The sequence below is a fragment of the Manacus vitellinus genome, unplaced genomic scaffold (assembly GCF_001715985.3).
Source record: "Manacus vitellinus isolate BGI_N305 unplaced genomic scaffold, ASM171598v3 scaffold_41_pilon, whole genome shotgun sequence".
Classification (NCBI taxonomy): Eukaryota; Metazoa; Chordata; class Aves; order Passeriformes; family Pipridae; genus Manacus; species Manacus vitellinus.
Genome location: NW_021940545.1, coordinates 427558 through 452295, shown reverse-complemented (window position 1 = coordinate 452295; position 24738 = coordinate 427558). Strand labels below are relative to the sequence as shown.

At 45.6% G+C, this 24738-nt stretch overlaps 1 protein-coding gene across 5 annotated transcripts; it reads right to left on the bottom strand.

Annotated features, from left to right (window-relative positions):
• Positions 1–234: 234 nt before the first annotated feature.
• Positions 235–24452, bottom strand: APLP2 (amyloid beta precursor like protein 2). 5 transcript variants are annotated; one of them, XM_008929389.3, is made up of 17 exons: positions 24283–24452; positions 22955–23084; positions 19801–19913; positions 18123–18328; positions 17104–17321; positions 15116–15283; positions 13024–13139; positions 12385–12459; positions 11076–11234; positions 10474–10602; positions 8141–8240; positions 7416–7586; positions 6819–6854; positions 4021–4103; positions 3123–3197; positions 2528–2683; positions 235–1800 (listed from the first exon to the last, which is right to left on the bottom strand). In XM_008929389.3, the coding sequence occupies exons 1-17, from the start codon at positions 24400–24402 to the stop codon at positions 1699–1701; spliced, it is 2157 nt and encodes a 718-aa protein (XP_008927637.2). In that variant the 5' UTR covers positions 24403–24452; the 3' UTR covers positions 235–1698. The 5 variants fall into 5 exon arrangements, with proteins under 5 accessions (XP_008927637.2, XP_017934117.1, XP_017934118.1 ...); XM_018078628.2 differs by having other exon boundaries at positions 4024–4103; XM_018078629.2 differs by lacking the exon at positions 6819–6854.
• Positions 24453–24738: the final 286 nt, after the last annotated feature.

The following is a 24738-nucleotide window of genomic DNA, read 5'->3' as shown; positions in this document are numbered from 1 at the left end:
TGTGCTCCAGTTTGTTGTAAATCTACTCAAGGTCCAGAGAGTTGGTTATGATCCCACCTCCTTCTCTCCACAAAGGACCTGCAAACACCACTAAAGACTCCAGGCATGGTTATACATCAATACCTGCACAGTCCTTCTCACTGAGAAGGCAGGGAAAGGTCTCTGTAGATTCAGTAGGACACCGCAGGAGGAGGGAGAACAAACCAAGCCCGAGAATAAAGAGAAGAAACAGTCTGGAAGTTAAAGTGTTTATTGATGTGTTTAAACTTTGTACATTCCCCACAGATCACACCAAGGAGTTTGCAGGTAAATCTGTGCATAGTGGGAAGAGACACGGAAGGGGGAAGAAAAAATAAAAGTCACAGGAAAAATAGAAAAAATACACCACAGGTTACCAGAACCTCCAGATTTAAAAAAGCCGTGAGCATTAACACCAACTATACAAGCATTACAAAGACATGATGGCGAGTGGAACAATACCCCTTCTGGTCTTCTAGGGGCCTATGCATCCCATTTCCCTTACAGCAGGCAAACAGCATCCCTTTCCCAAGGTGTCTCTCTTCCCTCCCCAGCTCAGTGAGCTCTGTGTTCATCAGCTCCCAAGGTCCCGGTTATTGCAGTGACTTGTCATTTCTGGGCAAACACCCAGAGCTGTGCCCAGGGCCCAACGTCACCCAGAGAGATGCAAAGGCTCCAAAATCTGCGGCTCTTAACTACTTACCATGTTGGTGAGGCAGGAGAGCTGGGGAAATTAGAAAGTAGTAGCAAGAGGGGGCTGTTAATGCCAGGTGAGTACTGAAGGAAACTGCGAACAAAGGATTTCAATTCAATACCAGGAACTTCCAACTCTAGAGCAGAACTGAATTGGGAAGGGGAATGTGCAGACCCCTGTATGCACAAACCACGTTCTAACATTCCACTAGAACAGCTATAAACAGAGATGCTAGAAGCCTTTTAACTCCTTGCCTCCAGGGAGTGTTGATTCCTAGAGCCCGAGCTGCTAAGCAGCAGGGTGCACACCACTGGCATATGAGGATGGGGGTTTTCTGGTTTTTTTTCTTTCTCATTTTCCTTTTTTTTTTCATTATAAGGATTTTTGTTAGTTACCATTCCTAATTGCTTCCTTGCTTATGCTGTCATAGCTCCTATCCCTAAATTAATCTCTTTGCAACTCCCAGTGAAATTCTCTTTAAAAAAAAAAAAAAGGAAAAAAGAATACTGCTTTACATATAAAAGCCAAAACGACTGAAGAGCCACAACTGTCTCCTTTTTACAAGGTGGGCTGGTACAAACGACCCTCAATATACAGGTGGTCTATCAGAAATAAAAATCAACATTTCCCATTTTATATATATAGAGCTTGTAATGGACAACAGTACAATGGAACTGGTATTTTTTAGATTATTTAAAAAAAAAAAAGAAAACTACATATCAGTCAAATATCTGCAATAGATCCGTTTTTCCCATTTAAGGAGATTTATATATCATATTGTTATATTATCATTTCTTCACCCATTTAAAAGAATGGAAATTGCAACTCTACAGTAGTAATTATAGTCTTAATGATCCAGGAGTTCTGAATGTAAGATGAAGTCCTCTCGAAGCAACTGTTGGTCAGTAATTGATCCAAAACACTGGACCACTTTGGCCCTCCGCCCTGCACCTTTCCCGGTCAGGGTTGTTGTATCTTCATCTCTCTTATATCTGCATCTGCTCCAGGTATTTGTAAGTGGGGTTCTCGTAGCCGTGGTTTTGCATCTTGCTCAGATGCCGCTCCTCTGGGGTGAGCATCGGGTCAACCTGAGGAAAAACCATGTTACTGCTCACAGGAGGCATGTCCAGCATTTATTCCATAGAATAAGAGGTGACAAACAAACACTGAATAACTAACATGGTGAGCAGTAAACAGGGAAAAAAGGTAAGCTGCAAAATTAATTAGCTTTACCGACTTGCTTGTTTGTGTGCCTCCTGCCCAGCCGAGCCTCTGTGGGGATGTTCTCACAAATCTGTCATTACTACCCAGCTAATGTTACAAATCAGGGACCCACTTCTCTCATTAAAGAGGTCGTTATGATTTCCTGCATCAGTTGGGCAAAGGGAAAAGCAGCTTTCCCTGGACTCCATTAAGTTGTCATTAGAAATGTGCAAGGAAGGAACTGCTCCTCAGTGTTCAGCCCATCTTAACAGTCACTGCCATTAGCCAGGAGGACAAATTGCTACGGATTGAGTGACAGACTGCCCTGCTAAAGATATCCCCTGAAAAGCTCATTTACTGCTAAATCCTGTCCTGAGCCAGCCAAGAAGCCTAATTGAATCCTGGTGGTAAGTGTGAGTGCCAGGTGCCAGCACGGCACGCCGGGGACTGACCCCTACACACCAGTGAGTGTCAGCAGCGACAGAGTTAATTTTCACCCAGCAGGAGCAGAGCTGTCCATGGCTTGGCAGCTCCTGCCATCTTCGCCCCCCACACACAACATGTGATTCAGCACTGACTATTTTCATCCCTGGTTATGGAGCTGTTTCTCACCTCCACGATGCCATGGCTGATGGTCCCGTACTGCCTCTTCCTCAGCATCACCAAGCTGATGACTATCACAGTAGCTATGGCAACAGCAATCACCAACAGCCCAATCAGGGCACTGCTGCTGAAGCTGAAATCATCACGGAGGGAGTTGTCATTATCCTGGAGGGAAGAAAACAACAGAGCAGGTTGAGTAAGAGCCATGAGGGAGATGCTCAACACAAACCTAAATGGTGGCCACTAATAAGGTCTTCAACCATCTGTGGTATCAAGACATGACTCATTATAAACTGGACAGTGTATATATTCCACCCCTAAACATTCCAGCAAAAGGATAATGAATACAGAATTCTTTCCCCCCTTAGTGCCTCTGGGCAAGCACTGACCCACATCAACTCCCTATCCCACAAAACACTTTTGCAGTAAGAGCCAGGTGAGTATCCAACGTGTGTTCATTGTTTACATCTTTATGCAGAAGGGCTGTAAATTATTCCACTCTGCTTGACCTCCCAGAGCAGCATCCAGGCACCAAACCCCAAATTCAGCAATGCATGGGAATCAAAATCCAGCTTGGAATTTGCCAATCACTGTACACACGTACCGGCTCGTCCACCAGCCCACCAACACGCTCCGCGTTGAAAATCATCTCCTTCACATCAAGGGTCTCATCAATTACCTGAAAATGGTGCCAAAAGTGTTTTATGAAAGGAGCCACACAAAACAGGGTGGAAAAGGAAGAGGCAGGCAGACTAGAGACCTTCAATGAACACTAGCAAAGGCTCAGAACCACCTACCATCTCTCTCTGCCCTGGTCTCAATAGTGTGGGATGTTCCCCACCACTTAAAGCCACCAGAGTCAGTACCACAACTATGTACCTCCAGACTACCTCAAACTAAAGCCCCAAAGAAAAAACAATAAAAAAATAGGTCCTAACTTTGGAGCCAGCATTTCTGTATAAGATCTAACACATGGCTTTAAAACAGTTTTGAAAGGAAAGTCAGAAGGTGACTTTTTTATTTTTTAAAGCCCAGGGAACTGAGGCACAGCAGCTGCCACTAGAACCTCGAGAATTCTCTGCACTGTAGACAGAGCCAATACCTGCTGGGCCACTTGCTTTCAGAGGAAGGTGAGGCCTTTCCTGCCATGACAAATAGGTGGGAACACAGAATACACCAGCACTCAGTGTGTTCACACAGCAAGCTACCTATGAAAATAAAGGGACATCAAAGGGTCTCTGCTTAGGAAAAGCAGCTCCTAAATCAGAGTTCTCCAGCTCAGACTGCCAAAGATCTTGAGTTGTCCTTCCCTCCCCCTCCCACCCTTCTGATGCTAATCAGTATTAAGAGCCTACAATAGTCACAAACTGACTCCCCCACACCAGATGGATAATGAACACACTGACATTCTGTGAGCAGGAACAAGACATGGAAACAAGCCACTGCTATTAATTAGTGTCCACGGCAGGCTTGGCTTCCCAAAATAAAGGTGGAGAGCTCACCACATTTTCATCCACTTTGTTCTTGCTGTTAATCACTTTTTCTTCAGCGCCAATCAGCCCGTCCAGCTCAGTCATGCCAGAACCTGCACCAAAAGAGCAAGGAGAGCCCATCAGCCCCCAGGACACTCTGGGAGGGTCACTTATATCTGCAGAGCTGCCATGGCTCGTGTTTAACCGCTGAGTATTAACCTGTCTTCATGCTGCTGTGTCAGAAGGGAGCTCACAAGCTACATTACAGTGACAAGTGATTAGGGGGGGCTGTTAATGAGAGGAAATGAGGTGGCAATGAGAGGAGCAGACAGGACTCACCAAAACCAGGCTGAAGTGTCAATGCAGACATACTGCACTAAGTGCTGCTGTTAGAAGGCCCCAGGCAAGGTGTAACACAAACTGTGAGCACAGTGACATCTGCAAGTGTCACCCCAGGGTCACCAGCACCTCACCGGGACCCCCAGGATGGAAGTGCACACACACCCCCCTGCCAAGAGCCAGCACACAGGGAATGCCTTCACTCCCACAGGCAGCATCACCCATCCTTTTGGAGTCAGGCACACCAACAAGAGCCTCAGGAATGAGAATTCCAAGGTCACCCGGCTCAGTTCTATAAGGAGTGGCTGTCCCATATTTGGCACAGGCCCAGAAACAATAAATCCCAGGGCAAGGGAGGAGCAGAGAACTACAGCAGGCTTTGTACCAGGACATCACTCCCCCATTTCCAGGCTGGAACTAGCACAGGCTCAAGAGAAGGGCATCAATTAACAGAGGGTGGCTGCTCTGCATAAACTGCTTTGATCCAAAGAGTTTATAAATAGACCAGATCAATAAGAGAAGAGTCTGATGCAAACTGCTTTGACCTCACATAACACAGCATGTTGGGATAACACCAGTTTTCCACTGTCAGGAGGGACAATGTCACGTCCTTCACCACACCTGTGACTCACAGGTGCAAAAGCAGGACAGCCAAGCCTCAAACCCTCAGTGGGATCCTTACAACGAGGAGCACGAGGGGAGGGAAACACCACTACAGAACTTGAGGCTTTACTGGTCACTGCAAACCCCTCTGCACGGGCTGCTGAGCTTGCAGGTTGCCTAAGACATTATGTCAACTGCTGCTGAAGTTGGCAGCATGCTCTCTGATGAGCTGCAGGGAAAGGTTACTTGGCTCCAAGGCAACTTTTTACAGTGACAAGCTTTTATTGCCTGAAAATGCCACGGAAATAATGTTTCGCTCCAACTCCGAGGCATCCTGGGTTTTAGTGTATCCCATTTTTCTCTGGAGGCAGTAATCAGATTCCAGGCACGGCCAAGGCTGCCAGTCTGACTTCTCTCAGTTGTCGAAGCAGGTCACGTTATTGTGGAAGTCAGTGATTGGGATTTTCAGGAGACACTGGCCACAAACAGTTTGCACAGAACTACTGTGTCAGCTTTTGGCCTGTGGCTGCTTCATTCCAGTCTCTGGAGCCAAGGCAGCACAGTCTCCAGGGCTGGCAGTTCAGCTTTGCTATTGGTCTCAGAGTGCCGTACAAAGTAACAGACCCAGCTTTATGTAGCTCAAAGGCACAGTTTAAATTATATACTTCCCGGGGGATAAAACCCCCACACACCTGCACAAAAAAAAACAATCCCAAAACTCCCTCAGAGCCCTCAAGCAATTCAATGAAAAGGGAAGGAAGAGAAGGAACTCTGTCCTCAGGTCATCAGAAACTCTTACATTTACTCCAACAGGGAGAACTAGCACAAATTTAAAATTTATCATCTTCAAGTCAACAAAGCAGTTTTCCAAAAATCTAGCAGATAAAATCAAACTAAAGGCCATCCCAATTCTTTCCAGAGTAGTCAGCACACTGAATCAGCTGTACACTGTTCCACAAGAGGGATGAAGGTGACTTACATTTGTAACGAAAAGCAGGATAATGAGAACAATTTCAAGCTATCTGGCCTTCATGGTGCTACAGAACTATTTGTGCTCATGTGAAATGGTTATTAGCAAAATCCTTTGCTCTCCTTTGAGGTCTGCACTATGTATTTGGAGCCAAAGGCAGATTAAAACACTGGGTTTACTCCTCACACAGAGCACATGTAGCACTGATCTGCAAGAGTGTCACATTTCTACTGCTCTTTACCTGAGACTGTGTTGCTAAACAACATGTTGATTTAATGCCAATATTTCTATGCTGCTCTTAAAGCCTGTTTTTAGCCAGGCACTGAGTTACTGCAGAATTAACACCGAGCTAAGGGAGAAATGGATAATCACATGGACTTTGCTGGTATGGAGAGATGCTACATGTGAAAAGGTGATGCTGAGGAGACACGAAGGAGGAAACTCCTAATTTATCTGTCCCAGACTAGCTGCACCCTGTGAGGACATTTAGCTGGGAAACAAAACACTCATTCCTGGTTTGGTGGTGTCATCGGGGATCAAGCACAGATTCCACAGGAGGCACAAAAGCCTCTGGACTCCACCAGCATGGCAAGGTTTAATCTGATCAGTGTCACATGAGAGGTGCGAAGTACCACAGGGCTGCAGACACACCGCCACATTTCTCTAGGGCAAAGGAGCCCCTCCACACACTCCAAGACTCTTGTGAGCCCATCAGGGAGGAACACACATAATTAGATGCTCAGACTAAGTAATTTCTTTAACTCTAGCCCTAGACAAGCAAATCGAACGTTACTGATCTAAGTGAGAGCAGGGAAATGAAAACCAAGGTGAGCATGGAACTAAAATGAGCTATCAGACACACTGAGGAGGTAGGAGAGTGATTAAAAGCACTGTGAGGGAGCAGCTTAGAACCAACCTTTTTTCATTGGATGGTACAAATCCGGCTGAGGATCTAGCAGGAGGGAAAACAAAAACAAAAATAGCAGAGAAAGGAGATTAAGAGAGAAAGGAAAAAAGGCTTGTGCATGATTTCTGACTCAGACCCTGGGAAAAGCTTTTAGTCTACAGCTTTCTTTAAGCTCAGGACTCTGTTCAAGCATTTTTAAAATACCTACACACGCACACGTCAGCTGTCAACAAAATAGAGATATGTATTTAAAAAAAAAAAAAAAGAGAATTCCTGCAGCCCTTCAGCAGGTCACGGCACAAAGTCTTAATGCTACATGAGAGCATTTTGGTTAAAGACTGAAAATTCAGAGTCAAGCCACACTGGAAAAATTTAATACTTGCTGCAAAATGAAAAGAGAGAGGACAATTTTGCAAAGAGGAGAATCAGAAAATCAAGAGTGGCACTGCTCAGAGTGGCACTGCCTCTCCAATGGACAGATTGAGGGTACTGCTGGGGCAACTGCTTTACTCTTACATCACCCAAAAGGATGGAGCTTTCTCTGTTCCAGCTGAGCCTACAGACTACAAAACCACACCAGTGAGCCTGATTTCCAGCTGCACATACCTTCACTGTCGGGCACGGCTGGGAAGGTTTTCACCTGGAATGGGCGGAAGGGTTTGCCATCCAGGGGGATCTCTTCGCTCTCCTCAGAGCTCACTCTGACATCCACCGGGGACTCAGAAATGGAGGATGTGAACTGATCCATGTCTGCACGCTGCTCCTGGAGCAGTTCATCTGAAAGGAAGAAGAGAAATTATTCCACAAACTGCACGAAGCCTGGCAGGGACAGAGAGGGGCAGATGGTTTGAACCTCGCTGAGGCAGAGCTGCAGGGGAACATGTTCAAGGCTGCCAGGTTATTTATCTTGCAGGCTCTGAAGTCTCATCTGGAATTCTCAGTAAATTCTCTTATTTGTTAGAAATACATGCAAATAAGGGCCAAGAGGCTTGATGTGGCAAGAGAGTTTGGCAAGATGGGATTAAACTATAAAACCGGAAACCATCTGCTTATTTTTATGGACCTTTTTCACCTCCCTTAGAGAGACAGCTTTGCTATTCTGAATGTTGTTGATTTTTTTTTAAATGGAGACAGTGAAAGTTCTTGGGAACAAGCTATTCTCACTGCCTGTGCTACAAACCCCAGAGTGTCTGCCCTGCGGTACCTAAGCCTAAGCTTAAGTGCTTGTTGTCAAGGGCATCCCCCCAGAGGAGCTACCAATCATTTGGGAGCCCACTGGATATAAAAGCTTGGAGTCTTAACACAGCATATGAACTGGCACACACACTCACCAATCTCATCCTGGATTTCTTCAGCCACATATGGTACCTTGTACAGCAGAGACAAGCTTTGATTCATCCGCTCCTCGATCACATGGAGATGTGTCATCACCTGCAGATGTACAAGAGTGTGTTGGAGTAGGCATAGACTGTCAGTCACTTCGTAGTTCTTCCCTTGCTTAATAAAATATCTAGAACTGGTGGGTCTGCCATGGGACACAGGGCTATCTAGTCAATTCTCTGACTGATCTCTCCACCACATCACTCTTCCCTGGAACTGGCCATCTGTATATGTTGTTCTCAGTATTTTGGGAAGTGCTGGGGGTAAGAGAGAGCATTCAGCTGACTCTTGTAACCAGCTCTCCACTGGAAACACCAAAATACCACCGAGGTTGGTATTTCCCATATGCCAGACAGGGTCATAATTCATCTCCTGCAGCAGCTGCAAGTGCTTTATTAAATGGATTATCATCCCCGACTGCTAGAAAAAATACAGGCAAAGGGAGTACACAATATTATTTATCAACTCTGGTCTCAGAACAAAGGTGCCTTTCATACCAACGGTGGCATTACATTTGTCTGACACCCACTCACTGGCAACAGTGTTCTCCCTTCGTTTGAGAAATACATTCGAACTGTGTGCAACCTCCAATTGCTCCTCCCAAGCACAGTAAGCCCAGTGGTGAAGTCAGGCCTGACCTGAAGAGGGTGCTGCATAATCAAGGATCACACAGAGCTTGGAGAACATTTATATGGATGGCCCAACATTGAAGAAACCCAAGGAGTTGGACGGACCTGCTTTACAGTCTGATGTGTGCCTGACCTTTAAGAGCAAGGATGAAAGCAATTTAATTTTACATGTGGCAGTTTGTCAATCAAGGGAATCGATTGAGGAGCTTAAAGTGCAGCTGAAAAGTTAAGGGAATGGCAATTGAACTGTACCACCCACATCCCTCTCATGTCGATCTGTTGACACTGCAGCCTTCAGAACGAATTAAGGACTGCTCAGGGTTTAGCACAAGAATACAGTTCACACACTCTCTCTTGGGCTCTGGCAGCAGAACAAAGTGTTGGGGTGGACTGTGCTTGATGTGTCTCCGAAAAGGCAATCGCGAATTCCACATCCAGAGCAAAAGGTCAGCTCTGCCCAGCGTTAAGTGCCCCACCCCTCCTGAGGATGTGCAGCTGAGGGAGGATCACACAGCCAGTGGGAGACAACAGCAAGTGGGAGACAACCCCGGAGACACCAGGAGAAGGTTCACTGCCAGTACCCAGAAACAAGGTGACACCTATGGGACCTGGCACCTCCAAGGGTGAGGTTCACTTCTAGAAAATCACTGTGATACTGCTCTGCCCCTCCCTGTCCTACTCGTAACCCAGGATATTTCCATCTCCTGGTTATACACTTTTTATTGCATTTTTCCTCAGCTTATTTCTTCCATTTGGCAGCACTGGATATGCTCTAGTACACTGTCTCCCTGCAGCTCTCTGTTCTTTTCCCTTCTCCTTATATTTCATACATTACAAAATTCAAAGATATTCCAAAGCAGCATATCAACCACAAACTGGAACTGGGAAAACATTCCTAAAGCTGCGACTGGACAGTCAGTTCTCTCTGAGCCCTTATGAACAGACCTTTCGATGTTATCAGGCCATTCTTCATTTGAATTTTGAATCAGCTGGACCTTTTAGATAACCTTTTACCATTTTAAAACAAGTGAAAACAAGTATCAGGACATAATTCCAAAGATTTGCGGAGTATCTGTAACTATTCTTGCCAGGTTTCAAGCAGCACATTCACACACACTACCCAGTAGGAGGAAAATTATTTTCTAGCTGTTCAGGAGTACAGTATAGTGCAACAGCACAACGTACACACATCAAAACAAGACTTGTGGTAAGGTTAACGACAATGACCAAGTGCTTGGAAAGGGTTACGTATTATGCTTTGCAAACCAGGCCTCTGCAGAGGCACAATTCCCACAGCCCCCCAATACAGTGAAGAACAAGCCTAATGAAAGGAACATAGACATGAGGTCTTAGAGGGCGTGAGGAAGTATGTTCAAGGAAGACCAACCTCTCAACAAATAATTTCATGGGTGTTTTATAAAAGGAAACACAATACCGATACTGAACTAGTTCTAAATCCCTTGACTTGTCATTGTGGCCAAAATAAATCAGAGTTTCAGTTTTTTACAGAGTCAAGCACCAAGGAAAATTGTGCAGGGAGTGTATCTGGGGAGAGGGAAAGCTCTGCACAAGGGTGACATTGCTATAGTACCCAACAACACAGGGCTCTCAGAGCCTCTGACAGCCAGGGCTGGGTGAAAATGAAACCTCCTCACCTGGGACTTCATCTGTGCAGCCTTCTCGGGGTCCACTGCCAGGACGTGCTGGTAGTGGCGGATGGTGTGGAGCCGGTCCTTGTTCTCGGCACGGACGTAGCGCTTCAGGGCCTGCAGGATGCGGTGGGGCTGGGGAGGGGAGCAGGGAACAGCTCAAACCCACGGGAGTCAAATCAGATTCACAGCTGAAAACAGCACCTCAGATGGGAGCCTGCTTTGGTGTTGGACAGATCTGTCACCTGCACTCACCTCTTAGATATTTTCTCTTTAAATTATGCCTGTTTGACTCAGGACATATTCAAATCAAGCCTCTTTGACTCAGAACACTTATTAATTAAGCCTTTTTGACTGAGAACACCACACCTTCTGAACTGTGCCTTATGGACACCAAACAAAGTAGAGGGCTTTTTCACCAGCGAGTCAATTAGGAGTCCCATTGCCAAGTCTGCAGCACAAACTGCCACGATGGAGAAAGCTTTCCCAGGAACCTATTCCCAATTTCTGCCCTGGCAAGTCACAGGCCACCTTCTCATCAAGACATTGCCACATTACTTCCTACCCAGTGCTGTCCTGCTGTAGAAATGTGGTGGAGAGCAGCTCACCCGTGGTGGGTCAGCCTGCAGGGCAGCCAGGTAGTTCTCCAGGGCGATCCGACGGCGATCGTTCAGCATCGCTTCCACACGAGCCAGGTGAGTTTCCACAAGCTGCTGCTTCTCACTTGCTGCTTCCTTCTCCAGAGATTTCACCATGGCCTGGAAGTGCTAGGACAAAGAAAGCTGTGTGCATGAAATGCCCTGTGTGACCAGGGTCACCTGCTCTCACTCATGTCACTCCTTAGAACTAACAGTCACTGTCAAACTCCATGTCTAACCCCTTTACAGGAGTAGGAGAGATGCTGATGCAGACTTCATCTTTACAAATTCAATACTGACAATTTGCCTTCCAAACTTCCCTCATAGGCCATTACAAAGGTCTGAAGAAGGAAAATGACCTTGCACATAAAGAGCAGGCTGTGCTGAATGACTGACACAGTATCAACTCTTTCCCTCAACCCTGCAGTATGGAAACAGGATTGATCCCTTCAGCCTAGAACCATTAATTTGAATTTGCAAGGGTTTACATATTGCATAGGTGATTTTCCATCAGCATACCTTCAGATCAAATCTCTGTATCTTCTATTAGAAAGGTCATAACCCCTCCAAAAGTCATAGCATCTCCAAACCAACTGGAACACATGACTAAGAGTTGTTATGTTCCACTAGAGATGATGGCAGGCTCTTGGACTTGCACATAGTTCCAAACAGTGACTTACATTAAAAAATGCGGAGAGAAAACTGTGTTCCAGGATAAAATCCGAAGTGGGATGAAAAGTTGGAGTCAGTCACTTAGTTTGAGGGAAATTCATACAGTTGTCACTACCAGAAGAGCCTTCCCCTAACAATCCCACACCACGAATATCCTTGATTAACTTCACAGTCCAGCTGAACTCCCCCCATAAGGCCCAAGATTGGCATTTTGGCAGCAAACCAGCTTTATCTGCTATCTAAGCGGTTTTCACTAAGTCTGTCCCGACAGCAAATGTGTGTCCACAGAGCCAGGGCTGAGTCTGAACCAGACTCTGAGGCCACTGGGTAGTGCAAAACAGGCCAAAGGTCTGAAATTACAATTTGGCTCTGCTGTCGCTATGCTTGAAGGGCGAGATCACTTCCTACTAGTGGGTCTAGGAAAGGACCTGGCACAAGGTCAGATCATCTCCATCTTTAAGAACAAAGAATGTAGTTGAATCAAACCTGCTCTAAAAGGCAGCTGTTGACAGAGCAGGAAGGCTGTGCTTCCATCTCAGTCATCTTTTGGCTCTGAATATTACAATCTCTCTCAGTAACTTTCCTCTTTAGGTCCTTCCACTCTTACCTGGATGAGAGTCTGCCTTTCTGCCTTGGGGAGATTTACAGCTTGGTGCTCAGCTTCCTCCCATTCCTTTTTCACCTGGACAAAAAAAGGACAGACATCAACAACAGACAAATTTACATCTGATCTTTGCAAATTCATTTGCCTCCACAGGCAGATCCTGGCACAGCCTGGCCAGGTTTTGAAGGCACAACAGAGCTGCTGTGGGGCTTAAAAACTTAAGCCCCCTGGGCAGCGACCCAAGTACCCTCAATGATTCATAGAATCCCAGCATAGTTTGGTTGGAAGAGACCTTAAAGCCCATCTCATTCCAACACCCCTTCCATGGGCAGGGACACCTTTCAAGCCCTGTCCAACCTGGCCTTGGACACTTCAAGGGATGGGGCAGCCACAGCTCCTTTGGGCAACCTGTGCCAGGGCCTCACCACTCTCTGAGTAAAGAATTCTTCCTAACATCTAATCTAATCTAATTCCTCTCTTCCAACACTGCAGAAATAAAAATCTAACTGCCATGGTGTGTTCATACTGCAAAAAACACATGGAAGGCTGGAACTGGAAAGGAAGCCTTTCCACCATCAGATTGCCCAGATAAAGCCGGGCAGCAGGGAGGCAGCAGCGCCCAGGCTGAAGGCACACACTCACCCGGTCCATGCGGTTGTGGTGCCTGACCTCCAGCTGCTCCTTGGCCTTCTGGAAGCGGGCATGCTCATTGTCATCAGCTGGGGTCTCAAAGTAGACATCCACATCATCAGTGGGCACTGCCAGGACAGGGGAAGCGTCAGCAGGGCTTGGAAACCCGGGATCCTGGACTGCAAAGGGCAGGGCAGGAGAGGGATCTCCACGCCTGCATCATTAACAATCTGGCAGGTTGAGTCTACTGAACCACCTACCAGGAGTCCAGTTTGGAATCTCTGAGCTGCCAATTCACTGCACAACATCAGCTACATCACCCCAAAACACAGCCATGCACTGTGGCGACCAGCACCTGCTCAGCCTTCCCAGTTCTGAGATGAGCACTGCTCAGCTCCAGAAACAGGGACTTGGATGCACGATAAAGAACTCCTTTTCTCTTTCCTTCCACATTGGCTTTGGATGGTTTAAATGACATTCTGTGCATTAGCTGTTCACTAACAAGCTGGCTCCAGACATCATTAATATGATTAGGGAGCTTTGACAATAAATCTGCACAAAACACTCCCCAATATTTTACACTTCAAACCTACCTTCCCTACCAGATGCACCATGCAAGACTAACAGGCAATGATATTAGACAAGACAGCGACAGAAGGAGGCTCAGTGTGACAAAGTGACTTGTCCAATACATTGGATGGTTTGTAACTTCAAGACATCCAAATTCGACAAGGGGAAAAACAAAATTTCAAAACAGATAAATTTCAAGCATCTGCAAAATCCACACCAGGGGCTCTGTATGCTGTGTTCTGCAGTTTAGGAAGTGCTGAACCAAGCTCCTGTGCTACAGTTTTAGACACTACACATCCCAGAGCCTTTCTGAGAGGAACTATGGTAAACATGATGCACTCCATCGTTGCCCTTTGCCTGAGGGAGGGCAGAAAGGGACAGTTAAGGCAACTTTTCATCTGTATTAGTTATTTTGGGGGGAAAACCTCCAACACATCATTGAAATAGAGCATGCTTCGGAAAAAAATTAATCTGGCACTTCGGCATGAACACAGGAGAAGAGTTTAACACACATCTGCATCCACCCACCTTCCCTCTAACTGGGGGAAAATAGTGGGAACATACAACACAGGCACTTTTGTGTGCAAAGGACAATGTCACATCAGTACTGGATTCTGGGCCTGCTCATGGCATTTCTGAACCAGGCTTGGACACAGATAACCCTCTTCCCAACCCCAAATCCCTCTGTAACAGGACAAACTTTTGTCCCAAAAGCTCCTGACATCCACATCTTTTCTTTCCCTGCCTCAGTCAGATCAGCCCAATCTAAAGCACTTGCATGAAACCCATTTTGTAAACAGGATTATGGCTGTATAGTCAGGCTGCCAAGCCCCAGATAACACAAAAAGCCTTTCAAAAGGCTTTAATGGTAGCTGAAGTGGAAGTGCTGGAGTTCAACAATAAGATTAATAAGGAGGTTAAAATGTTTTTGGTATCTTTATCATCTGACATAAAAGCCAGTTGAAATTGGTGCCAAAAACCTCAAGCACTCAAAAACATAGGGATTGAGTCGTGATTCATATTTCATACTGAGCTGAAACTGGGAATCTGATTTCTATACTATTTGTCTGATACTTTCCAAAATTAAAATAGCAACAAAATGCCTATTACCAGGAGAACACCGAGCAGCATCCTGCTTTTCAGGACCTACTGATCAAACACAGGCATGGTAACACGACTGGGGGGAGCAAGGGCTTCCTTTCATTTGTTTTGGAAAGAAAGCCAGTTAGGCAAGGTCAGAGACAGCCCCTGGTCCCAGGTTCAGACCTGAAGAGGACAGCTGAGCCCTCGGCAAGAGCTGCAAGCCAACAGGGAGCACAGACAGCATATGGTGAGAGCTACTTTTCCCAGGAATGATCACCCTATGGACCTAGGGAAGCAGAGACAGGAGGAGACTGCTGCAAAGAGACAGACACCAGAACCAAAGGGAGAAGCTACAGACGGGTCCTCTCTTGCCCCAGGCAAGGAGGAGGAGACACCACACGCCAGACAGACAGTGGCCAGCTGCAAAGGGCCAGTGGGAGGCAGGACTTACTCATCTTTTTACACACAGCCATACAATACTCCTCTGACTCAAAATTGTTCCTGTTGCCTCCGCAGCCTCCATATATAAAGCGAATGCACTTTCTCTTGTTAGGGTCGAAGTACCAGCGAGGCATCACAGCCCGGCAGGGCCCTGTCAGGGCCTCCTGGGAGCAGACAGCTGTGTGGAGATGGGGTAGAACATGAGCTATGAGGAGCACAGGCCTTGCTCAGTGACCTACACAACGCAGGGGTGGCTCTGCCTCACACCTTCCTCTGGGGTACCAGCGCTGGCCTCAACAGCAGGAAATGTTTATCAGAGTCTCCCAGTTTTTCCCTGGCCTGAGGCTCAAGATCAAACATTATGACCAATATTAAGGGTGCAGAATTGCTTTCAGAGGAATGACACGAATGGAGAGATTAGTTGTCTCAAAAGAATTATTTTTCTGTCCCAGGCCCTTGGGGGGCTGGGATATCAGTGGCTAGTCCAAAAGTAACACAAATGAACAGTTGTAAATATCCCTCTCCTTCCAAATCCTTCAGTGACCAAAGGGCTTCTGTCAGTTCTGGGGGGCTTAATGTGGCCAAAGCATCCATCATAACATCAGGGAGGTGCCTGCACATGGTGCTTTGGAGTGAGCTGAGCAGCTCGCTCTTTCTCAACATAGAGCTCTCATTGGTGATTTCTCTTTAGCCAGGGGCTGGAACAGCAAGGATCTGTTCTGCTGATGGCACAGCATCAGGCTCTGGGTGCTCCAGGGGGAGATCCTCCACTGTATAAAACTAATGTGATGGAAGGGTCCATTAAAGCATCCCAACATGTCCTGTTTGCTGCATTCTGTCTGGACAGACACTCCACATCTTACAGGGGAGGTGTAAGAGCACAGGAAAAGGCAGGTTAACCAAAAGGAATGACCGCTATGCCAGCCTCAGTTTTTAAGTTTTGAAACATCTGTGCACTAAATATTAAAACTCCGTGCAGCCATGGCACATGGATTGCTTCATGGTCAGCCAGCAATAGCAGCTGGGCTATTCTGAGGCAAGAGAACAGATATTGTGTATAAATTAGGAACCGTTTGTGGTACTAGGAGAAAAAAAGCAGTGTACCCCCAAAACAGACACCCCAGTCATACTACTCTAAGTCTCTTTCAATACCTGCAGACCTGTAACAGCCCTGGACACATATGAGCTAAGCCTTGTTTCAGCAAGTAAAATTATCTGCAGCATGCTGGCATTTTACCAAAAAGATGCAAGAACTGCTGGCAATGATTCAGTGATCTGGAGCTAATTGAATTTCATTCCCTCTCCCCTCCTCTCTCCTCTACAGACACTTCTACACACAAAGTATAGGACATCACATAACTGAGGCACCACGCCATCAACCCTCTGTGAGGGCACCGACCACTAAACAAAAGCTGCAGTGGATCTTAATAATGCACAAAGGATATATTATCATAGAACAAAGCTGGGCCAGGCTGCTGACTTTCTTTTGTGGAAGAGAAGTGTTTATGCAAAGGCAGCACTAAGGATGTTCCTCACTCTTAAATAGCCAGATAGCACCTTGATGCCACCTCTGCAGAGTATGGCCCACTTCTAGCTTCCTTTTTATATAAAACACCAAATCCAAGATAATCACCCCCAAACAGGGATTTTAAACTTACAGTGTGCCCCAAATGCCTCTTTTAGATTTTCCAGAATTCGCAGATAGTTTTTCTGACTCATCACTGCACCTTGGTGGAGGTGCTTGTTCAGCGTGCCAAACACTGGGCTCCCTGCCAGCAGAACTGCTGTTTATCTGCAAACATATGGCCCGTGCTCTCGAGAGTTAATTTCAACACTTGAAACACAAGCATCATCAGCTTTCCTCTGTTTGCTAACTTATCTGGCAAATAAAATTTCCAAGTGGCATTTATTGACTTGATCAAAACCCCATCACTAACTGACAGCCAACAGAGATAATCCCAAGGGAGGAAGAGGCCTGGATGTTGGAATGTGTCTTACATTTCATATCACTGCTCACTTCCTTCTCAGCCACAGCCTTGTCATTGCTGGGCTCTGTGGGGGTCTCCTCGTTGTAATCATCCACCTTGTAGCTGTCATAGTAGTAATCACGGTCTTCCACCACGTCCTCTTCCTCCTCCCCTTCGTCATCTTCATCCTCATCTTCCTCCACAGCTGTTCCTGTGAAGTCTTCTACACCTGCCTCTGTAGGGAACTCACTAGAAGAATATGGTTATATTAGAGGGTAAAGTTAAGGTTGATCAGGGATGTACCAGAATAATGATTCTCTTTCCATCTGTTCTAGAAACACTAGAGATGAGAAAAATAAATGTAGCGACTGTTGATTGGCCCATCACCCACAGCAACGGGACATCTCTCATTTCCTTGAACTTCCCCATCAGCTTTCCTCAGAAAGTGAGAGCCTATCCCTGGGGGAGGTGCCTGCTGTAGAATCCTGGAATGGTTTGGGTTGGAAGAGACCTTCAAACCCATATCGTTCCACCCCCTGCCCTGGGCAGGGACACCTTCCCCTATCCTCAATCCCACGCCCTGTCCAATCTGGCCTTGGACACTTCAAGGGGTGGGGCAGCCACAGCTTCTCTGGGTAACCTGTGCCAGGGCCTCACCACCCTCACAGACAATTCCTTCCCAAAATCCCATCTAATCCTGCCCTCTGGTAGAGGGAAGCCATTCCCTGTGTCTTGTCCCTTCAGACCCTTGTCCTAAGTCCCTCTCCAGCTCTCTTGGAGCCCCTTTAGGCACTGGAAGGGGCTCTCAGGTCTCCCTGGAGCCTTCTCTTCTCCGGGATGAGTGACCCCAACTCTCTCTGCCCAAGGATGAAGGGAGAGGGGCTGTTGAGCTCCTCCGGTAATAAAAAAGTCACTTGTCCTCCTGCAAGGCTCCTTCAAGCTAAGGACACAATTCAGAAGCACAGAAATTCTCTCAACCCTCAGCACAAGGGAGTTGCTGTGTGAAATATTCCCAAGCAGCCGGTGGTAACCAGTAAGAAAGAACCCTACCTTTTGTAAAGGTCATAGTCTTCATCCTCATCCTCATCCTCATCCTCATCCTCCTCATCCTCCTCCTCCTCCTCCTCTTTGGACAGAGCCTCATCCACAACCTTAGTCTGAGGACAGCACACGTATTCTGTCCCATGGAACTGGTCCACTCCACAGGGCAGCAGCATCCCATAACTGTGCAGGATCATCCCCTCTGTCAGACAGGCCTGAAAGGAGAGCCCAGCCAGGTCAGTTTAGCATCGTGCCCCTCCTTTGGAAAAACCTCAAGTTTGCCTATCAGAGGTCCCAAGAATGTGACACAACAGCAACATATGACCTAGGAGTGAACATCAAAGGAAAGTGGATTTGAAACTTGCAGGGCAAAAAAATCCCCAGAAAATTCCCAGATTCAGAGCTTCCTGCTGTTAATGTATCACACCCTGGCCCCAACAAGTGCTAGTTTGTCAGCCTGGCAAACTTCAGGAGAAACAGCTAAACATTTTGTGCCAACTCAAGGGAGAGAGCACTTGAAAGAACCAGAACGGGTGTTTGCTTTTCTGGGCTAGTTGTTTCATTAAACGTTATCTATTAAACTTTACACTGGAGTAAGTGAATAATAGTTCAAATGGACTTTGTGTCAAGATTATTTTAACGTGCTGTAGATGAAAATCAATCAGATAATTCAAGTAAAAAGTTAAATGCAAACTATGATCAGACATTATGTCTATACACCTCTCTCAAGTTAAGGAAATACTTGGCTTTGCCATACTCGGCAAAGAATGAAGTAAGAAAAGTTTTATTATGCACATCAGAACCCTTTTGTGCTTTGCTTTGTTACAGCAAGGATTTTAAATGAGCCAAATATTGCTGGAAAAGTTCTCCAACTACATTTAAAACAAATGATTTTTCAATTTGCTAGACATTAACAAGTTTATCCTCAATTAAAAGGCAATTCCTCTAGTACAGCTTTATTTAGAGAGGTTTTTGCCCACAGGATTTTAAAGAAATAGGAATTTTAACGGGAACATCCTTAACCTCATCTTTTTCAGCACCATCACAACTGATTGATGTGCTGCTGCTTCTACAATTGCTGCTTCTACAAAATAGAAAACATGTACATTTTGTCATGATCCTGTTTTAACTACCCCAGCTTCAAATGGGTATGCAGAGCATTTGCAGCAGTTTAGCTAGTCAGATAAAGAACCAAAAAAACACCCCAAAACCACGGGCTGCATTTATCCTGAGAAGATAATCCATCTCTTATGTAAAACCTCCACTAATCAGTCCCAACGAAACTCAGATTGCTCCCAGGCAAACCCTCCCAACCAAATCCCCAGCAGCAGCCGGTACATTAAAGCAAAATGTGCAAGAAAAACAGGAACTATGCTATGCCCACTGCAGCTCCCTGGAAAGAGGGATGAAGCACTGGTTAAAGCAGCATCCCAGAGAGCTGATTTCAGTTCCTAGCTCCATGATCTGGATAAGCGACTTAGGACAGCTTTTCATGAGGGAACAATAACTCAGTGGCTCCACAGGTTTTTTGAGTCACCTGAGTACTTTTAAATGTTCATTTCCTTGCTGTTGCCTCAGTCCATTGGCTGGAATATGGGAATAACAGCCCAGAGATAAACACTGCTATGCTCCAAAACTGCATGCATCCAAGTGCAGACTAAATACTGCTGCTCCAGCAGCTGATTACCTCCTTTGCCACAGTGTGCCAGTGTTGGTGGCTCTCACACACATCCATCCGCTCCTTGTGGAAGAACCGGCACTTCTCGGGCACCAGCAGCACGTCGCTCACGAACTCACCCACTGAAAACACACCGCGGACACAGGTCACACCTGCCCAAAGCCACCACCGGAGCCCCCCCAGAGCACACGTCGTGCATGTGGCTTGAAGGGTTGGAATATTCCTAATGGGAACAAGTCACATCGGTTCTGAAAATTAGCTCTGAGAATCTACACAAAACCAGTCTGAATTTCCACGGTAAAACCAGGAATAGGGGCTGACTGCTGACCCTGAAGGCAAAGTTTACAGTACAAGTTAATAAACCGTTGTTCAAGGAACCAAAAGAACTGACTGAAGAGATTTCACTCAAGTCTTTGAAAAGATTGTGTCTGCACACAGAAGTTTTCAAACCACTTAATCCCCTATTTCTAAATGAGCTGCATCACATCAAAGCTCCTTCACACACTGGCTGCTGCTGAAACAACCTGGAAATTTTTATATGCCCTGAGTGTTATCTATGTTTTGAGTATCTGAGCAAGTCTTGTTTGGTTTTGTTTTGTTTTGTTTTGTTTCCAGATGGTTTAATTCAGGATCAACTGCAGCACATTCCCTGCCTGGGACAGTCCTTAAACAAAACACAGAGGGCTGGAAAAATAAAAACTGTATAGCCCAAAAACCAGAGTACAACCCGAGTCAGCAAATATGTTGTATTGCAACATTTAGAAAACCACAACCTCACCAGCAAGAGGAAGCTCTGGCACAATCTTTGTGCCAAAACCAGACTTTTGCTTTTGAGGAAGATGGGAGAGAAAGAATCGGTCTGCTCTACAGACTCTGTATTAGTTGCACTTAAAAGCTATTTAGCCTAAATTTCCATCATCATTCAGTGAGGTACCAACACATGGAAAATAAGGATCAGAACTAAGTGAGCGTCGCTTCCTGTTCTTAGCCCAGAAGTCCCAGTGAACGCTGGGATCCAAACCACGGTATTTTCTCCAAGTTGAGGTTTTTCTCTCTTTCTTGCCGATTTAAATGCCACATTCAATAATTTTAAAATAAGGGCGTGACTAGATACTCTAAGAAGATCAGGAAAAGATCTTCAACTGTTTCAAAGCAACATTCCCTGCATACATGACCAGCAGCTTTAGGAATCATTTGTTAAAACTGCAGAAAAGGTTTTTAAGTCAAAGGCCTTTTCTCACAGTCTCCAGGGAGCACAATTCTTTGTTCAATCAATCTTCAACATTATCTTGTCAAAATATATTTTAAATATTCTGCACACCCAGTGTGTTTTGCAACCCCTCAGTATTGATACCAAAGGCACATGGACACTTCTACAGGGAAGTTAAAGAGAGGTTAGGGACAGATTATCTGATGACAATTGAAGATAATGGAATCAACTGGCCTTCATCATCCCTTTGCAGTTAGTTACATTTTAAACTAAGAGAGATGCTATTTTCCCCATTTTCTTGTCTCAAAACAGCCCAGTTAGAATTTTGAGTTAATAATCTTTTCTCCTTCCCTATCAGTTTAATAAGTTAAGTAAAAAAAGTTTAAATGCTCCTGATAAGAAAACTAAAACTGAGCAAACTTTAAAACCAAGAGATTGGGGCTCTGTGGACTGAAGGCAGAAGGCTTTGGGTTCTCCTCTTCACCTTTGAAATACAAAGGACCTTTCTCTGGTGAAGGGAAGCAGAGAGGGTTAAACATGGTAGGTTTATATCCTACCCAAGATACAATGTGCATTAAGGTATCAAGGAAGACACAAGCAGGAATGGGAATGAAATTCCATAGTTTGACTATAATCACAGAGAAACACAAGATCCTTTTACAACCAGCAATTTGTGGAGTGCTAAAGGAGAAGGTGCTTTATAGATGTGGACTCCTGACTTGCAGCTTGCATCTGAAAAGCAAAGCTGCCTCCCAGGCTGGGGTGTGCAAGTCATGCACACTGTGAGAGACACAGTTCATGAAAAACCTGAACACATAGTTTAATGCTTATCAAATTTTAGGGCAACATCACTAAAATCAGCTTATTTTTCAGCTGGAGAATAGGTTTGGGGGAGGATTATTTCTGAAAGAGATGACTCCTTATAAATCCAGGGAATCTTGCTTTCATCCTTATTTCCATCAGAAGTTCTCTGTATAAGCAGCTGGGTTTGGTTGCTTCCCAAACCCAAATTTCCACATTTATAAAGACAAGCACCTTTCTGCCAGGATGTGTCCATGTTAAATTTCATTTTTAATGAAATGCTTTATGATTGTGTAGTGGAAGGTATAAAACACAGGACAAAGTACCCACATGGTTCTGCAGGTTTGCTGATGTTCTCCTCTGTCAAATCACATGTTAACCCGAGATATGGATATCAACTATGAAAACTGGTTCCCAATGAATGCTCCCAGCAATCAGACTCTCCTAAGACTTCTTATAGAACAAGCCTTTTCCAGTGGACGATTGAAAAAAACTCAGCCAGCTGGGACTAAGCTCAGTCCTGAGCACAGCCACGGAGCAGTGCAGCGTCAGAGCCACGCCTGGGGCAGGGAGCACAAGGTAAACCAGTCACACACGCTGCCTGACTCCAGTGGGTGGGGACATTCTGCAAAGCACCATGAAGTCCATCACAGTTTATCTCCTACTCTTTCACAGTTCAAAGTGGGGACATGGGATACAGCTGCAAGAAGCAAGGCCTCTTTGAAACTGCAAAGTTTAAATATAGTCATTGAAATAGAATAGAGATCTCTTGCCAAGACCACAGCAGGAAGCCTGAGCACACTGAGCATTTAAGTCTCCAAGGCAACAAAATATTAAAGCTCCACAAAAATAGGATCAGAGTATTAAAGCCCAGTGTCTTTGTGATACTCAGATACAATAGCCTTCAGGTTTTTATGGCAGTTGCAGAGAGAATGGGAATTTCTTTCTCATGCCAGGCACCATTATCTCACCACAGCTGTTATCAAGCTGTCGATCTGCTCCAGAAAGGCAGAGTTCCATCTTATGGAAAGAAAAACGTGGAAGCTGGATGTGGAAATGGTAACCTGATATGAGAGAACCCTTAGGAACTGAGTTGTTCCTGGGAGGAATTGCTTGCTCCTCCCACAGAATGCACAGCCCCCCGGCACTCACCCAGGCACTTGTAGGGCACCACGATGTGAGTGTGGTCCTTGCACTGCTTCTTCCCACGCTTGCACCAGCTGTCGATGCTCACAGGCTGGTTGGCTTCCACCACGTTGGTGATCTGCAGGTCTGGGTACATCTGTTAACAGCACACACACAGAGGTTTCTCTCCAGAAAGGACACAATGTGCAAAGCAGCTCCTACCAGGAGTGGTGAGGCTGATTCTCTACATAGAAACAAGCTCAAGTTTGCACATGGACACACACACTTTCCTCTAGATCAAAATTAGGACAGCTGAAGACATAAAAAAGCTCCCAGTTGTCTGTCACACGGGGCTTGAGAAAGGAAATATGTCATCACTTCTGTGAGGCAGGAGAAAGCCAGGTCAGGGGCAAGAACCCTCATTGGCACTAAGCTGAGGGGTCTGGCTTTGCAGGCAGCAGAGGAGTGAGTATTTGTGTTTGGAGATTTATCTGTTCCATTCTTTCTGGTGCAGTACAAAATCCTCTGGAAGAGGGCAATCACCAACAAAGAGGGTTTAGTAGCATCTTCAGACTCTCTCATCTCTCGTCAAGCCAACACACATCCACCTCCTCAGGTTTCCTCATGCCTGCTCCATTTATGATGTATTCATTTGATCTTTATGTCCTGCTTGAGTTCGCAAGTCCAGACACTGACTTATATTTAGGCTTCTACTACGTAAACCAGATGCAGCCCCAGTTACATCAGCCTTATAAAACAGTTTTAAAAGTTTTCCAGTCCAGACATGGTGCATTCTGTCCCTTTCCCATTAAAAAAAAACTACATTCCTTGTGGTATTTTACAAACCTGACACCTCAGAGGAGCAATTAAAGACGCTTATCAAGGCCAATACGTTACAGAATATCTGGAGCACAGTGAAAGTAGACTATATCTTTTGCAATAAAGTATAAAGAGCTTAAAATACTGTCAACATTTAAATGAAAATTTTCTTTCTAATATTCTGGCTGATATGAACATGTCACTGAGACAGGTGTCAGGTTCCATTTGGTACAACACAGAGCAGACACTGGTTAACCTGCTCAGAGGCAGAACACTTGGGTAAGGCCCTGCAAACGCAGATAAGGACACCTCTGACTTACAGACCAAGGACCTTCTTACAGCAGCATAAGCTGATCTAAGTCAGAGGTAGCTCCTAAATCCCACTGCTGTGTCCTCCCTGGGCAGTAACTCAGCAAAACAGCCTAGGGAATTGAGCTGGGCAACAGCAATCTTGTCTCCTGCAGGGTTAGTTTACCACTGACCAGCTAAATTGGAATCCAATTCCTTCACAGCAGTGAAGAGCCAGAAAAACTCACCTCCTGGCAGTACTGCAGAATCTCTTCCTTCCTTCCAAAGCAGCTCTTGGTTCCAGAAGTGTCAGGTTCCCATTTCCCAGTCTGGATGTTCACATGCATATTTAGCTTCCCACAGAACATGGCAATTTGAGGCTCTGCCACTGCAAACCCTGTCCCAGCATTGGCTGCGAGGGCCTGTGAACACAAAGGAAAACAAAACACGTTGATTGCATTGTCTGATGAAAGGCAGAACTCCAAGAACCAGAAACCCTCTGGCATCATCTCAGACAGCTCCTGCTTAATCCAGAGTATCGGCAGAGTCTTGCAAACTATTTTGTAACAACATTCCTTAAGATGCTGAGCCCACTCCTAGTGCTTGTTTTCCCAAACTCTATTTTCATTATTGAAATAGCAGCTTACCTAAACCAAGATTAATTCGCATTTAAAGGCTGTGCCCACAAAGGGTAAAACTGATGT